Raw genomic sequence first — 17,508 nt, forward strand, 5'->3', positions numbered from 1 at the left:
TATATATGACTTCTATTATATACATGTCCATGTGTACATGTACATGAAGATACTATATATTCAGATGAAAATATATTGTAGGACAGCTTGCTGTGTTTTAACTGGAGGACCAGCTACATGTAATATCTGCCGTTAAGCCCCAAGCATACATACATACACGTAAATAACATCGCAGAGGACCAGTAGAATTCAACGGACATTGGCCCCATTGGCCTATGACATTTTGTCGTTAATTTCGACCCATGACATGCAACATTTTTTCCGCGTAAAAACATTTTACTGTATGTGACTCATTAAATGCGAAGGCACATGCATGTCATGTACATGCTGGAGTTACATGCAGACCTGCACAATATCTGGAAGTGCCCTGAGGTACATGTATAAAAACAGATTTGTGGAATCAGGTCTTTATTTTCCTGTTTGGCAGTCGGCCGTAACGGGTTCCACTTCTCCCAACAGATCAACCCCAGACCTACGGGCACACATTCACTTTGCTGTATGATCACAGGCTGAGGTCTGGTGGGATTGGGGTATCAGTGAAACATCTACTTGACTATAAGCAGGCAGAGAGCTGATTATGCTGGCAGCTTTATAATGGGCCTCTAGCCCATGTAGTCCTGGGGGGAGCATTTCATATGAAGCATATGATTCAGTGCCATGTCCCAGCGAGCAGTGTTAATACGCCTAATCATTTCAATTCGCCCGCATCAGCGCATCACGTACATGTAGTGGACAGTGCCATCATAAACACACATATACGTAATACAAGCAATAATGCATGTGATTAAACTGCGCGAACAATACAGTACAATATCACACACACACCATTACATATTTGTATGTACTTCAACTGTCAGGAACAAAAAGCGATAGAGACACCTTAACAAGGATATACTCCGATACTTTTGAACAATATTGTGTAATTACACAAAAGCAGACTGCATATAAACATTTTAGGCATACAAATGTAATAAAAGAAATAATGCATGTGATAAAGTGTCATGAACATTACCGTAGGCAGAACAACATGTAGAGTGTAGTCCATTAGCCAGGAATAAGCACATGCTTTTGAAGGTAAAAGCAAGTGCTAGACAAAAGAAGACCGCATACAGCATGTGCATACAAGGTGTACAATGTAAGACAAGACACAACCCATGTGCAATCAGGTTCGCAGATCACAGACAATATACTGTACCCACAGTCCATTAGGCAGCGTTCGTTTACATACATGTGTATACAGACTGTTCCAATATAGGTATGATCGGCTAAAGGCAAAGAAAGAACTTCCTTTTCAATTCTCTCATGATACTGTATAAAAACAGACATCAAAGGTACTCCTACAGTATATGTACGTCTAATACCAGTGATAAAGTGTCTGTTTGAGATTCCATTTCCTGCATAAATTATTTATCTATTTGATTGGTGTTTTATATCGTGTTCAAGAATATTTCACTTATACAATGGCAACCACTATTATGGTCACCTACATGTATATTCCACAGTACACGATATATGATGTATAAAGGAGATAGTATGCATACATGGCAGTAATAGTAACATTGCTCCCTGATTTCATTTACATGTATATGTATTTGGTTCTTTGTTTTTATTTAGTTATTGATTGGTCTTTTATGCCGTACTCAAGAATATTTCACTTTTACAACGCCGGCCAGCATTATGGTGGGTGGAAACTGGGCAAAGCCCAGGGGAAACCCACGACCATCCGCTGGTTGTTGCCAGACCTTCCCATGTACGGTAGAGAGGAAGCCAGCATGAGCTGTTCTTGAACTCACAGAGACCGCAATGGTGAGAGGCTTCTGGTTCACTACGCTGCGCTAGTGCGCTAACCAAATGAGCCACGGAGGCTCCATGCACAAATTAAGCTGCGGATGAGTATAATAGTACTATAGTACAACAGAATTACAATATATATGCAAATGTGCACGAACACTGATACTTGATGACGTCGTTGAAAGGATACCAAAATGTCCCTGCTGAAAGGTCATATTCAGTGATCCAACTAAGAAGACTGAGAAATTAACACCTTTCCAAACATATACACCCTAAATCTTCAACCCTTTCGCATGTTTGTAAGCTGTTTATTCATGCATATTAAGATGGAATTAACCTGTGCAGAATGATAAAATTACACTTTTTGTGAAGCCCTAAAATTGGCCAATCCAACCAATGTAGTTTTCTCCAAAACCAATTTAAAAATGTGCATAAATTGCACTGAAAGTTGCTCTTTCACATGCGAAAAGCTTGAGGACATAGGGTAGATAATTAACGAAGGTACATTTGTAATGTTGTAGTTTCAGCATGGTGACGTCAATAGTGATGAGCCTCCTTTTACCACTGTCACATCTGTTCCCTTATGTAATCTTACAATAAGGCCATGGTGACGTCAATAGTGACAAGCCTCCTTTTACCACTGTCACATCTGTTCCCTTATGTAATCTTACAATAAGGCCATGGTGACGTCAATAGTGACAAGCCTCCTTTTACCACTGTCACATCTGTTCCCTTATGTAATCTTACAATAAGGCCATGGTGACGTCAATAGTGACAAGCCTCCTTTTACCACTGTCACATCTGTTCCCTTATGTAATCTTACAATAAGGCCATGGTGACGTCAATAGTGACAAGCCTCCTTTTCCCACTGTCACATCTGTTCCCTTATGTAATCTTACAATAAGGCCATGCTGACGTCAATAGTGACAAGCCTCCTTTTCCCACTGTCACATCTGTTCCCTTATGTAATCTTACAATAAGGCCATGGTGACGTCAATAGTGACAAGCCTCCTTTTCCCACTGTCACATCTGTTCCCTTATGTAATCTTACAATAAGGCCATGGTGACGTCAATAGTGACAAGCCTCCTTTTCCCACTGTCACATCTGTTCCCTTATGTAATCTTACAATAAGGCCATGCTCACTTGATTTTGTGTTTCTGATCACAAATCACAGCTTTTCACACAACCACTTTGCAAACAAACATGAGTGCATCCACACAGAAACATAGAACCAAGCGTAATGTCTTTTTATGTTATTATTGTGTCTGTACAATTAAGCCTGCTGATTTATTCGTCTCTATTGGCTTCGTGTGCTGTACACGAAGTGCACTATTGGCGTGATGGATCACGTGATACGCAAATTCTCGTTTTACAGTCCATGCTCAAATATCACAGATCTCGCGTGATAATGTGTGAAAAGCCAATACTACACCAAGTTCACATGTATCCAGTACAACTAGATTCAAGTCTACCGTTATGTCACACAAAAAGTGTGTACTAACTGTGAAATGCTTTGTGCAGTGTTTGCCACATTATCACATAGGTTTGTACAATTGCTAGATAACAAACAGCCACAAAACAAATAGGTTTTGTGACACAAAACAAACTGAATATGGCTTTATAAATGCTATTTGTATAGTGTTTGATATTATTTGGCGCAGTTAGAGAACTTGGTAATCGCATACATGTAATTAAGTCAGCAATAAAATCTCCAGGCAAAAAACAATCCCTCAGTCAATAATGAATCCCTCAGTCAACAACAAATCCCTCCATCAACAATGAATCCCCCAGTCATCAATGAATTCCTCAATCAACAATGAATCCCTCCATCACCAATGAATCCCTCAGTCAGCAATGAATCCTCCAGTCAACAAGGAATCTCCCAGTCAACAATGAATCCCTCAGTCATCAATGAATCCCTCAGTCATCAATGAATGAATCCCTCAGTCAACAATGAACCCCCACCCCCCACCCCCCACCAGGCAACACAGAATCACCCAGTCAACAATGAATCCCTCGGTCATAAGTGATCCTTAGTCATCAATAGAAAGTCTATGAAGCCGAATATGGCTTATTCCGTAGCAGGTACATGTATACATGCATGAACTGTTCATTCTTGCTAATCATGCACACTTGACATTGCCACTGTTAAAAAATGAAAAAAAAAAAAGAAACTTGGCCCCCTTCTCAATACACTTATGTACACGTACCGTACGTGTGTATTCAAGTATTCTTGGGAAGAATGAACAGGTCAATGAGGAACAAATAACAACTGTTGATGTCCTAGAATATATTTGTGTTGCCAGCTAACTCTACTTCCAACACACCTGTTACCTTGATACTTCAGGTGGGCCTCATTTGTTACCAGCACAAACAATGGCAAAAACTCCCAGGTTGAGACGAAGCCGACAGCCTCTCTCCATTAATTTAGCTGGGGGAAAACACAGCAAATCTCTACCACATGTTACCTGGACATGACAGACTGTTTGGGGCTCCCACAGGGGTATATTATGGTTTATACAAAGGGTTGTTGTGAGAGAACTATAAGTGCATGAATCACGTAAAATGTAAACCCAATACTGGCCTCATTTAAATGTTTACATGCAATTTTATATACATGAATAAATAATAACACTTTGGGGTTTGTTTTTTTTTTTGGCACAATCTGCAAAATGCTCTAATGATTACATACTTGAAACATTTTAATATTCTACGCACATGCTGGCCTCCTCTCCGGCCGTACGAGGGAAGGTCTTCCAGCAACATGCGGATGGTCGTGGGTTTCACCCGTGTTCTGCACTTTTTCCTCCCACCATAATGCTGTTCCCCGTCGTACAAGTGAAATATTCTTGAGTAAGGCGTAAAACACCACTCAAATAAACAATCTTAAATAATGTGTCTCAGTGTCTTTGAGATTCCCTATTCTGACAAAATTAACATGGGAGAGATAAAGAAAATAGGAGAAAATTGGAAATGAGACAGCCTGATTTTAAATTCTGGCTAAATCTTTGATTAACCTTAGTGGCAATAGTTCATAGTACAGCTTTATGTACCTATAGGCCATTAGGTGGTCTTACAGAAAGTATTACAGGTAATTTGGGAAAATTCCTCAAATATTACTTTTGGTACATTTTTCGATGATATACATGTACGATTCTACACGTACATGTAGCTTCCAAGGAAACTTCAAACAGCCCAGTCTTCTATTAGATTAAAACAATTTTCAGAATAATGGTGAAGGAATGAATGATGACTTAATACCACATCCATCAGCCATATTTTATCGACAAATTGATGAGGAACTTTAATAGCCATTGACAGATGTTCGGGTCAAATACATTGTGTCTGCACAGATACATGTACGCAAATCTAGTGTACTCTTCCAAACTTTGCTGGTCCATACATGCACCTACCAAATCTTGCTGGTTGATACACAATGTATAGTGCAGTAAAGGTTCCATGTGTACCAAACCTGTATAGTGCATATATGTACACATACATGCAGTAAAGATTCCATTTGTGCCAAATCTTTCTGGTGCATACATGTGCAGTGTAATTAGGGTTCCTTGTGTACCAATTCCTTCTTGTGTACATACACAGTTTAGTAAGGATACCGTGTGTACCAAAAACTCCAGGTTGATACATATACCTATATAGTGTACATAACAATTAAGGGTTCTATGTGTTCCAAATCTTTCTTGTGCATACATGTATAGTGTAGTAAGGGTTCCTTATGTACTCAATCTTCCTGGTTGATACATGTGTACACAGTCAGAGTTCCATGTGTACCAAATGTTCTTGGTGGATACACGGTAACAGTGTAATAAGGGTTCTGCAAATACCAAATCTTCTTGATCGGCACAAGGGTTACGTCAGACCAATACCAGTCACCACGCTCAACATAACATGTCAATATTCCTGGAGCTAAATATGGGAAAAGAAAAATCAATTTTCCCCTTTGGGCTACGGAAAACTCAGAAGCGTGTCTCGTCGCCAGCTTAGAAAATTACAAATAGTGATAAACGAGCTGCTTTCTTGGGTCCTCGATCTGGGTCAGAATTTTACGAGCCGATGAAAAATCAATACGCGTGGTTTCAATACTAGTTCAGACGCCTTGATGCTCCATCTATAGATGTTACATGAAAAGTCTATATGGATAAATACAGGCACAATTTAGATGTATACATGTACATAGCCTGAATGACTTTGTACAGTTTCTGAGCCTCTTTCTGAGACTCTTCTAATGTATTTTCTTGTAGTGTATATGTACGGTTTGTACTTATGTTATTTCTTGCCCTTTTAACACTAATATATGAATCGTTTTTTCTGATAAGAAATTAATCAAATTTCACAAAAAAAATTTCAAACGGCTTAAAAGCTGCATGTGGATGAATTGATCAGAACTGGCAGAATGTGTCAATTGAAAAAAAATTGACATACATCTAGGAATTCATCCGAACTTGGGCAGCTTAAGTTTAATTGTAATCAATCTGTATTTCCATGTATTCTGACCCTGTCCATGCAACTCTTACTGAAGTATTGAATCTTCACTGTATTTCCATGTAGCCACCTGCTATGGGTTTCCCCTGGGATCTGTCCAGTTTCCTCCCACCATAATGCTGGCGACCGTTGTATGAGTGAAATATTCTTGACTAAGACATAATACACCAATCAAATAAATAAATAAATTAATATTTCCATGCATTCAGATCCTGTCCATGTAACTCTCACTAAAGTACCAAATCTACCCTGTATTTCCATGTAGCCACCTGCGGATGGTATTGTGTTTCCCTCAGGCTCTGCCCAGTTTCCTCCCACCATAATGCTAGCTGTCATCGTATGAGTGAAATACTCTTGAGTACGGCATAAAACGCCAATCAAATAAATAAATAAATATTTCCATGTATTCTGATCCTGTCCATGCAACTCTTACTGAAGTACTGAATCTACACTGTATTTCCATGAAAGTTAGCATACATCTTCCCTACCATCTAAACTTGTGCATCCTTAAAAATCATTATTTTCATAATACTCCAATACAGGCAATCTGATATTCTATATATGTAAAAACAAACAGACTTTTTCAGATTCCACATATATAATGCTCTAAAACCTATATAAGCTATATATAATATGTACATATATTATACTAGATTTGGGCTACAGGTAGATTCCCCTGAAGCAAACGTAACGGATTCTGAATCTATCCTATTCTGATGAAAATAAAGGCATGCAGGTGGACACTTGCCTTTCTGAAAACATTGGTTCATGTCTGTGTATTGTCATTCATCAAGGCTCTAATCCAAATCACTTATCAGTGACAGGTAAAAGCTGTAATCTTAGCCTTCCAGGTAAAGTCGTCAATACTCATTTTGTTTCCATAATACACATTAACACACTGTAAACGGCAATCACAAATGTGTGAATACAACAGGTGCTGTCAATCAACACAAAGCCTGTCTGCATGTCTCTCGTTACAGTAGGGATTAAAAAGGGATTAACACACCTGACAGGTAAAGCTGAACAATTTGTGCCACATATGACTGTAGATCATATATGTACTGGTACAAACATGTGCATGTGCATGCAATTAGCATGATTATCACTTGAAAAACATCCAAATTTTTCCTAACCGTCATCACGTACACATAAATTAACATATCTATTAACACTACCTCATGTGAGAAAGTGCCCTTTTTTATTGCATGTATACACTGTCAGCAGATGAGAACTGCATTTCCCATCAGCAAACATGTACACTGTAGTCGATTTTTTCTGAAATTTGGAACGGCCGGGAATAGATTGCACACGATGCAAAATATTAAGAATAGTAACTACATGTATAAGAAATGTAAACTAAAATACAGTTTGCATTTTAATTGCCAATGAATATTCTGAACATGAAAAATATACATGTATATCATGTATGTGTATACATAGTTATCAAGCCCATCCCTAGAGTCATCTTAAAATTTTGGGCATCCAAATTAATCAAGCTCTCTTAAAACCAACAAGTAAACTGAATACAATATAATCCTTTACCCATAAAAGTGACATTTTCATACAAATTTTTTTCATTCACAGACTTGCCCTCAGAAAGTCTCATTTTGGATATCATTTTTTTTTAAATTTTGAAAAATAACAATGTCACGTATAAAGTTTGAGATTAGAGCCTTTAATTTATTTTTCTGGATTTATATAATAGCCCTGATGGTTATTAAAGGGTAGCTACTCATGAAATGTTGCTTACGCAGATGTAATGATGTTACATTATATAACTCCACGTAATTCACACTTTGAGGTCTTAATTTCCTTCGTAAGTCCTACATTAGCTTCTTCGCATGACAGACTTACATCATGACAGTATGACAATGCCCCTGTTGCTCCTTTACTAACCCCTGCACCATTTGAAGAAACACCCTTCAGCACTGCTCAGCCTAACAGCCTAACAGCCTAACAGAAAACCCCCAAGCCAGCTTCTCATTACTCCTTGATTAAATGTAGCATTCATATTTGCTTAGCTTACTCTGTGGCCTGGAACCTTTAAGCTTATCACCATCTTACTGGGCTCTGCATTTATTATTAATCTAGTTGATGGAGAGAAAACGGCAACAAAGAGAAGACAACTGTCTTACCACACATGAAGCATCACATAGCTTCCCACCTTTGGGGCGAATGAACGGACTGAAAAAAAAACACATTTACGCATTTAAAAACGGCGAATTATAATAATGGCGTAAATTTGAAATAAATAACAGACTTACAGTAAAATTATTAACGCATATAGATATATTTGTTTCAGGATCTATTAGTACAATCTAGTTGAGTGTCCACTTTGGGTGCCATAATTTGGTCTGAAATCAAGAAAGTGTTGATGCGTATTAAATATTATGCCTGTAGCACTATGCATTGAACTTAGTAGCACTTGTAGGAAATGCAGAGTATATATATATATATATATATATATATATATATATATCATACATGTACATGTATATCACATTTCAAACTCATTTTAATTTGAACATTTTATGAAATTAGGATAATTGAACACCTGATAGGTTTTAAAAAAAAAAAACAATAAAAATCCTGCACCTAATCCTACTGGCAACAAAGATTCTGTATACTCAAATATCAAGTATTACAACTGCATAAGCAATTTTAATTTAATACTGCTAGTAGGCCTATAAATACTATATATACCGATAGTCAAAGAACAGGTAGGCATACAGATACACCACACACTAATTTGAATTTATTTTAAAACTGTACACCGGCTGTACGTGGGAAGGTCTGCCAGCAACCTGCGGATTGTTGTGGGTTTCCCCCCGGCTCTGCCTGGTTTCCACCCAGCATAATGCTGGCTGCCGTCGTATAAGTGAAATATACTTGAGTACAGCGTGAAAAACCATTTAATTAATTAAATAAATAAATAAACCGTATACATTTTCATCATTTATTACAAAACTGGTGTATATAGGCCTATATCATGACAGCCTATATGGAATTATGTATCCCAGTGTTCTACATCAATTACCTGTTGATTTCAAAATGCAACTACACTTTTTAAAACGGAGATAAAGGTGAAATGCTAAATTAAGACCACTCATGAACTCATTAACTCTTCCGGCAATATCATTAAAAACACCTTAAGCCATATAGGCTTTAATATTTAATACCTCCATATGACAATATGTGCAGATGATATACGGTACTTTTGTTTCATCTCAGCCCTTAATATTCATAAATATGCAAGTTACCAGAATATATATAACATGCATGATTCATAACTGTTTACCTTGTCTGACGCCAGAAAAACATCTGTATGGGAAGAGGGATGGTCTCATCCCCCTCTAGATCGTCACTACCAGGCGATTTCCTCTTTGGCATGGTGCTTTCTTCGTAATAACACGGATCTTTGATACTAAACATAAAATCCACCGATATTTGACTCCATTTTCACCAACAACCGTATTTCACATATGGACGAGCATGATGAAAGAAAATCCACTCGAATATGGTTTCGTTCTCGGCTGGAGACTTTGACAGCGGCATCCCTTGGCAAATCATTTCACACAGAGACAACAGCCGTGGGAAGTATCGACTATTTTATCAGGCAGAGGGGAGAGAAAATTCCGAGGCGAGAGAAATTCAAGCCACTTCATAGCGAAGGCCGCACGGACACGTCTTTCCCTTGGATTCGCACATCGCGCGCGCTATCTCCGTTAAAGCAACAACACTTCGCTTTCAAGCTAGAGAAAAATCCATATTTTTCACAGAACCACTGCCTTCACGAGTGGTAAAGACCATGGCAGACAATTTTGCAGGGGACAAACCATTTCACGCAGGCCACGGACGATAAGCCGTACCCTTAGCCCCAGTCTGCGTGTTCACTCAATCTTTCTCTTACATTTATAAACTGATGGCGACGGAGGGATGCTCAAGATGATTGCCAGAGATAAAACTGACCTTTGACCTCTGACCCCGATTGACACTTGCTGCAGAGGTTGAATCAAATCAGGGGTGAGCAACTCGTCGTGTATCACACGGGCTACTGGGCCACTGGCTGCTGAGAGAGGCTCACGTGGGGGTTTCCCGTAACGGAATTTCGTCCTGTTAAAATCAAACAACGAGCAGTGGCAAGCACGCGGCGTGGGAAACAGCATTTGCTAGGAATAATTTTATTGGGAAATTTCACCGAATTTCATTAGTTTTTTCCTCACGGTTTGGGACACACTGCGTGCGTAGGTCTTCACGCGCTGAAGAGGAATTCGTGATCGATTCCGTTACTCCAAAATCAATTCATTAATAGCAAAAAAAAAAATAAATCAAAAAAAAAGAAGAAAGAAAAGGAAGAGAAGCGACGATTCAAGAGTACCATGCAGTTTCTACTGTCCAACAGTTTTTGATGTATCCTACAATTCAAATTCTTTTATTGATGCTAACACATTGTAAACTGGTTATGACCAAATTAAGGGCATACCAAGGACAATACATGTAGGCCTGCAAACAAACATACATGAAGACAATTGAGAGCATGTAGGCCCTACATAACATGTCAATATGCTTAAAAAAATCGAGGGTTTCCCCCGGGATCTGCCCCCGTTTCCTCCCACCATAATGCTGGTCGCAGTCGTATAAGTGAAATATTCTTGAGTAGGCCTACATATAGGCCTACGGCGTAAAACTCCAATCAAATATATAAATAAATAAATATGCTTCAGAAAAATGACAGTCACAAAGTTTGCAACACATGCATATACAGGCCTTGTATTCCACCGTCTTTTCACGCATCCTTTACACTGAGCAATTGTTTCCATCGCAAGTTTAAATATACATATATAGAGAGGATATTACACAGTGAAGGTTTAATATCATAAATATTTTTCGAGTGAGAGGTGAAAAAATATTTATGATATTCAACCTTCACGGTGCAGTATTCCATTTATTATTTATATTTGACAATATCGTGATTTTGTGTACATGTATTTAGACAATGTTTTTGGTTGTAGACCTCCACAGAATTGTTTATATAGCTTGACGTCGCATATGACGTCTTGTATGACTTCGTGTCTTGTTGTGTGACGTAAGAAATGTTAAATTTGGCAGAACTTACATTATGAGGTCATTCCGCTGAGCTCGGATTGGAACATCATAAAACAAAATGTTTCCTTTTGACGTCATGGCGTCGGGGTGTGTAATAACAGAAGTGATATCTAACTCTAGCCAGCCAGACAGCGCTTTTATCAGTGAAGGAAATCCTGACATTTCACCTTTATATAAACAATAAATAGGCTTTTACCTTTCATCGCTGATAGTTTTGGGTGTGGTGGATTCTTTCCGGAGATATAGAACTAATTAGCCCCTTCCTAATTAAGCAATAATTAAACCGTATACGAGGCCACACAGAACAATGCGTATTATGGGAATCTATGGATCTATATCCAAATCAGCCAGATCTGAGTTTCAGCAACTCATGTTAAAGACATACATGTTCGTAGGGTTGTTCTGTAGTTCTTACATCCAGTATATACATACATATATGTGCTCAACGTCAATCTTTCCCTCCGAAAAATGTACAGCACGTGTAGGCTAATGAAATCCACTATTATGCGTTTGTAACAGAAACTCAGTTTTTCCTCAGGTTCTCTGTGGACCTGTCACTTAGATGTTTCCATACATAAAGCAAATCTGTTGAAAGCAAATTATAACTCCAAACAAACAGCCAATCAAAGGATATGTAGGCTAGGCTTAATCTGTTGGTCGTACCGAAAAGGTAAAATCTCATATCTGTAAAAATGTCTCACTTTCCCCCCTTATGTAGCACTACGTAAATTCATCCTTCACCCATGGCCAATTCCTTTTGATATTTTACAGGACGGCCGTTTATTTATGTGTAGGGATTATATTTGTGATTGGAGCTTAACATACACTGTGGTCAAACAGTTGAATTTTTCTCTTATATGGCGGTGAACGGGCAGGTTTATGACTGCAAGAGACTGGGATGCCTATAGAGGAAATTAACCACCCTTCGCCAAGCACCGGACAAACCCCCAGACTGAAAGCCGCAGCCCAGCTCTCGAAGCTTTGATCAAACACGCGACCTCACCAGCCAAGGCCCTGAGAGTAGCTGCGAGCCATCGCTTCTATCGGTGTTTGAGCCAGCGACAGGGCCATTTATAGGTTTGATACGGGGACGGATATATGTATAAGATTTTCAAGGACGTAATCCAATACGGGTCAAGTATATGTACACACATGCACCTTATGACTCCTCATCGTCATATGACTGAAAATATTATAAGTTATCACAAGCACAATTGTCACTGTTAATTGTCAGGCATACGTGCCCATTTAAATTAATAACTTTGTGTGAGCAGAGCCTTTAGTGCGTAGGCTTATATTTGCCCCCCATTAACAGCCTCATAATAGTCCGGTAATTTGGCATAAAAGTTAACATATACATCATCTTGGAGATAAAAGAAGGATTCGTTATACCTCATTAATAAGTATCCATAAAGTTGACTCATTTCTGGGTAAGATCTACCAGTGTGTGTGTGTATATATATATATAATGACTTCTATGCATTGTGGCTTGGAGATGCATGATGAGGAAGCATTTTAAATGCTGAAGGTTGAACAAGATACACTTTTGATCAATTTACATATACATACATAAATTAGTTTACATGGGTTTTGATCAATTTGTTGATTTGTCATGTAAATGTATAAATAGTAGCAATTTACACACCACCTAGTGTAATTACTTAAGCAGAATTAGGTGAAAAAATGAAGTAATGTTAATTGCAATTTATTAGACGTCATTGATCTAGAAGTACTCAAAATGCTGTGTTATCATCACATTTAAGTTAAAATCACAGTAAAGCAATGCAAGACTAAGATATCAGGATTAGTTATATTTCAGAATACAGATCGACAAAAAGGCACGAGATACTGTTGGTAGACTGCATATGTAGAACTACCAAAGATTCATATCGCAAAAGCTGAACGGCTTATTGCTATGAGGTCTTAAACGAATAATGTGAACGATTCGGTGGCCTAATGATTGTAGATATCGTCTCGAAATCGACAGAACTGCATGAGTTCAAACCCGGGTCGGGACATACCAAACACTTTAAAACTGGTACTAGCAAGTTGCTGCGGCACAGAGAGGTTAGTGCAAGGAAACATTACTGGTTGACCCGGTGTCATTATCATATGTGACTGGGTGGGGTGTCATGCCCGGTGCCTTCGGCAAGATAATTCGCCCTGCCAAACGCAAAAAGACATAGTGTATGTCCATGCAACCAATGACTCCTCGTCGTCATATGGCTGAACAATCGTTTACTACGACATACATGTAAATACCCAAGCATATAGTATACATACAGTGAGAGAGCGGGAAATCTACACATTTTATGTCATTACTTGGGATTAAATCAGGTCTTCTTTTGTATTTTAGATGAACCTTACCGTTGAGTCACATCTCAGACTATAAATAAGTGTTTCGTTTTAAAACACTTTTCTGTTACAGTTTAGACACACGTCCTGGTGTTTATCCATAAAATTAAAAACTTGTTTACTATGATAAACACATCTCTTTAGTTAAGAGTAACATATCATTTTCATCAATACACACCAAAACGCTTTTTCTAAACTGCAGCAGAAATGTGTTTAAAATGACACACTTATTTTTAGTGTTTATATATCAGCTCCCCCATATCCAAAAAAAAACAAAAAACACAAGCAGAGATGGACGAAATATAATACTATATGCACTGAACCAATAAGCTTTCGATGCTGTAGACGCTTGACGCCAAGCGAAGAAACGTAAGTTTTGCTATTGGTAAAAAGCGGGCCTTCAAAAAACTTTCCGTAAAATCCGTTTCTTGAGCCAGGGATGACGAATTGCATTTTCATCCATTTAACCGATAATGTTAAAGATACGTTCTGTTACACATGCGCAATTCGGGCAATTGGGACAAGATTTGCCTCCGAACTTAATTAGGAGTTAAAGAGCACTGATTAGATAATACCGCCTCAAAAACAATTTAGGTCGATACACAATAAATTTCTGCACTGCTATTTTGCACCTAGTTACAATATATCAGAATTTTGTCTGTTTTGGATAGAACTGAAAACTTTTTGCCCAGCGTTACTACCCATCCCACTGGAGGTTACCAAGGCAACGAAAAGCTATGACTTCACTTCCTTTCAGCAACCACAGCTGAAAAATACAGTGGTCATACTAGGTTGTTTTTTTTGTTTTTTTTTTGTTTTTTTTGTTCTTTTTTTGAGATGTTGTGGAGAAAAATGCAAGCTTCATGTGGTGTTAAGGCATTGGAACACATGAAAGTTAGAGGATATATATTTTTGAGGTTGAGTTTGACAAATTTACTATTTCAATGGTAAGAAAAATCAATGCGCTCGTGTAACCTAAAGATGGTGAACCTCCAAAACTTGTATGTGGATATTGTTGGAAGAGTTTTCTCCCTTTATTTCTTGCTCATGCAAGTAGGCTAAATCTGTTGTTAGAAACAGAGACAGGGAGGCCAACATTTCAAATAAAATAGCTACATACATGTACATATGGCTTATATATATCGCTGTCTCATTCATCTAAAGCGCTGTTCTCATGGAAAGCCGTTCTCGGCACCGGCCCATGAGGTCGCAGATTCGAATCCCGCTCTCGCTGTTTCAGCCTTGACCCTGTCAAGACGTTTTTGATCTGGCGCGAATAATTTCTGCACCCATATTAACCCTTGCCATTGTCAAATAAAGTGAAGAATTCTTGAATAGACCTACGCCGTAAACATCAATCAATGATTTGAAAGAAAATGCGATTATATAAGGACATCAGTAGAACTAATTAAAGTTTATCAAAAGATAGGACATGATTTGAACGCACATGCAGAAACGCAAATGAGGTACAAGGTGTAACTGTGAGTATACTTTATTCTGTGCTCTCTTAAATTATCGGCATTTTCTAGCTCTACAATCCTATAACATGTTAAATGGTTGTACAATCTGAGTGCCAATATCTTAGAATGTTACGCTGCGTAATGACTGTTTGCGAATTGTAACATGTTAGATTACAAGATTTTTAACAGCTATAATGCCGATCACCACATCGATGTTTGAATTTGACATAAGATAATGTTAGATGTTTTATAAAACTCAGATGACAAAAAGCTTCCTCTCCTCCATCACTGACATAATGAATTTAACGTTGTATTTATTTAGGCCCATTTGTTTTATTGGTGATTTAACTAGCATAACCCTGATTATTTCCCTTATACGACGGCGGCCATCATTATAATGGGTTATTATTTATTTATTTATTTGATTAGTGTTTTACGCCGTACTCAAGAATATTTCACTTACACGACGGCGACCAGCATTATGGTGGGTGGAAACCGGGCAGAGCCCGGGGGAAACCCACGACCATCCGCAGATTGCTGACAGACCTTCCCACATACGACCGGAGAGGAAGCCAGCATGAGCTGGCATTATAATGGGAGGAAGTCGGGCACATCCCCGGGGTAACCCACGACTATAAGAAGGTTGGTGCCCTGGGAGCCTTTCCCACAATTTAACATTATAAAAGTTACCTATAATATGACAGCGTTAAGAGTACCGCTATACCATTATAGATTATAATTCACAACATACTATGGTAAATTGTCAGTTTGTCATTGGCTATGCTTGTAGTTTTTAACCATTTGTAGAGACTGAAGGAATTTTCCTAAAAGATGACGGACGCGTGTCATTATCCACATGTAAAGTTCTATTTTAACCATGTACATTCGCTCATCATACTCCTCACAACGTATGCTCCCCCTCCTATGCGTTGATTTTACCACTGGACGCCTCCATCACTAGAAAAATTTGACATCTGAACACGTCATATGCGCTTATTTAGGTTTTAAAGTCTCACCAATAGTGTCCTGGCACAAACCCTCAATCAACCTTCATCAAATTATCAATAAATTACGTAAAAAGGACAAGCAAAAAAAAAAAAAAATGAAAACAGAAAGCAAATGTTCGCTATCATAATTCAATGGCAGATGGTCTTGCTTTTAATCAGCACCCTCTAACACACACACACACACACACACACACACACACACACGCATATAAATAGGCCTATGAGCTTTCAATGTGTGGGACTATTATTTTTGTTTTCGTCATTACCGCGGTATGCCTCGTGCAGTAACCTTGTTCATCTGTTAAAACTGCTAAGAGATGGCAGTGATGTAAAGCGAGTGCAGTGAGTGACGCATAGTCATGCATGTATTGTGAGGATCTATGATCTTTGAGTAAAAATCCTTTGCGAAAGAAACTGCATTTAACGATGAATGTGTAATTAATTCTCCTCAAATTTCTCCCCGAGTCGTCTCCCATTGCAGCCATCTTTGTCACACATACACCAGATGTCGCCACCATATATGTTGCAGCCATTGGGTAGTTGTCTTGGAAGCACGTGGTGCGGCGCACAGCCTCGATGGAGGACCGCTGAAATGAAAGCAAATAGGGCAAAAGTGAAACATATTTCTTTGCATATTTTGATATCTGAACAAAGAATTGAAAGCACGTCGTATAATTTTATAAATCTAATGGCACAATTAAATTTCCAAATAATTATGCGTGATAAAATTGGGCCTCTTGGTATTGATGCCTGCCAAAATACATAAAAACGGGTATATACGTTAGAGAATGTGTCAGAAATGAGATTTTTTAAAGCTGTTGGGAAGACAATACAAGATGTTTGTGTCAACATGAAATGGAAAGGATCTCTAAGTTATATATTAAGCTCCGATGATTTCTGGAACAATCTTGGTTCAATTATGTATATGTATATCTTGCGAGCATTGGCTTACACATGCAGTTTTAGGTGGTGGCTCCATGTAGACTGACCAGAGAGACAAAACCATATAGTACGGTGTTATATATGGCAAATGTTAACCGCTGAAATCCGACATAGTATCAATTTACACCTGATAAGCTTTTAATCCAACAGTTCACGCAAATTTTTAAATAGTGGCAACTTATGCACCCCATGCTAAATGAGAAAAGTTAACAGCACTGGCTCGACGAAACGGTCAGGCCCTTAATCAATGATGAAGTCGCGTGTTCAAATCCAACTGACCCTGCTTCGACTTGTCAGGTACATGGGAAAAAACGGTGTTTCCTGCACCAATAAGCCTTACCTCCGT

General features: G+C 38.4%; 1 protein-coding gene across 1 annotated transcript in view; it reads right to left on the reverse strand.

The window, feature by feature from the left end:
• LOC135480427 (protein unc-80 homolog) overlaps positions 1-10,073 on the reverse strand; it is a 100,042-nt gene extending 89,969 nt beyond the window's left edge. The window contains exons 1-2 of the mRNA XM_064760257.1: positions 9,591-10,073; positions 8,428-8,476 (exon numbers count right to left, since the gene is read on the reverse strand). Coding sequence (XP_064616327.1) covers positions 8,428-8,476; positions 9,591-9,724 — 183 coding nt within the window. The 5' untranslated portion in view covers positions 9,725-10,073. The remainder of the gene's footprint in view (positions 1-8,427; positions 8,477-9,590) is intronic.
• Between the last annotated feature and the right edge of the window lie 7,435 nt (positions 10,074-17,508).

Source organism: Liolophura sinensis, chromosome 13 (genome assembly GCF_032854445.1).
Source record: "Liolophura sinensis isolate JHLJ2023 chromosome 13, CUHK_Ljap_v2, whole genome shotgun sequence".
NCBI classification, from domain to species: Eukaryota; Metazoa; Mollusca; class Polyplacophora; order Chitonida; family Chitonidae; genus Liolophura; species Liolophura sinensis.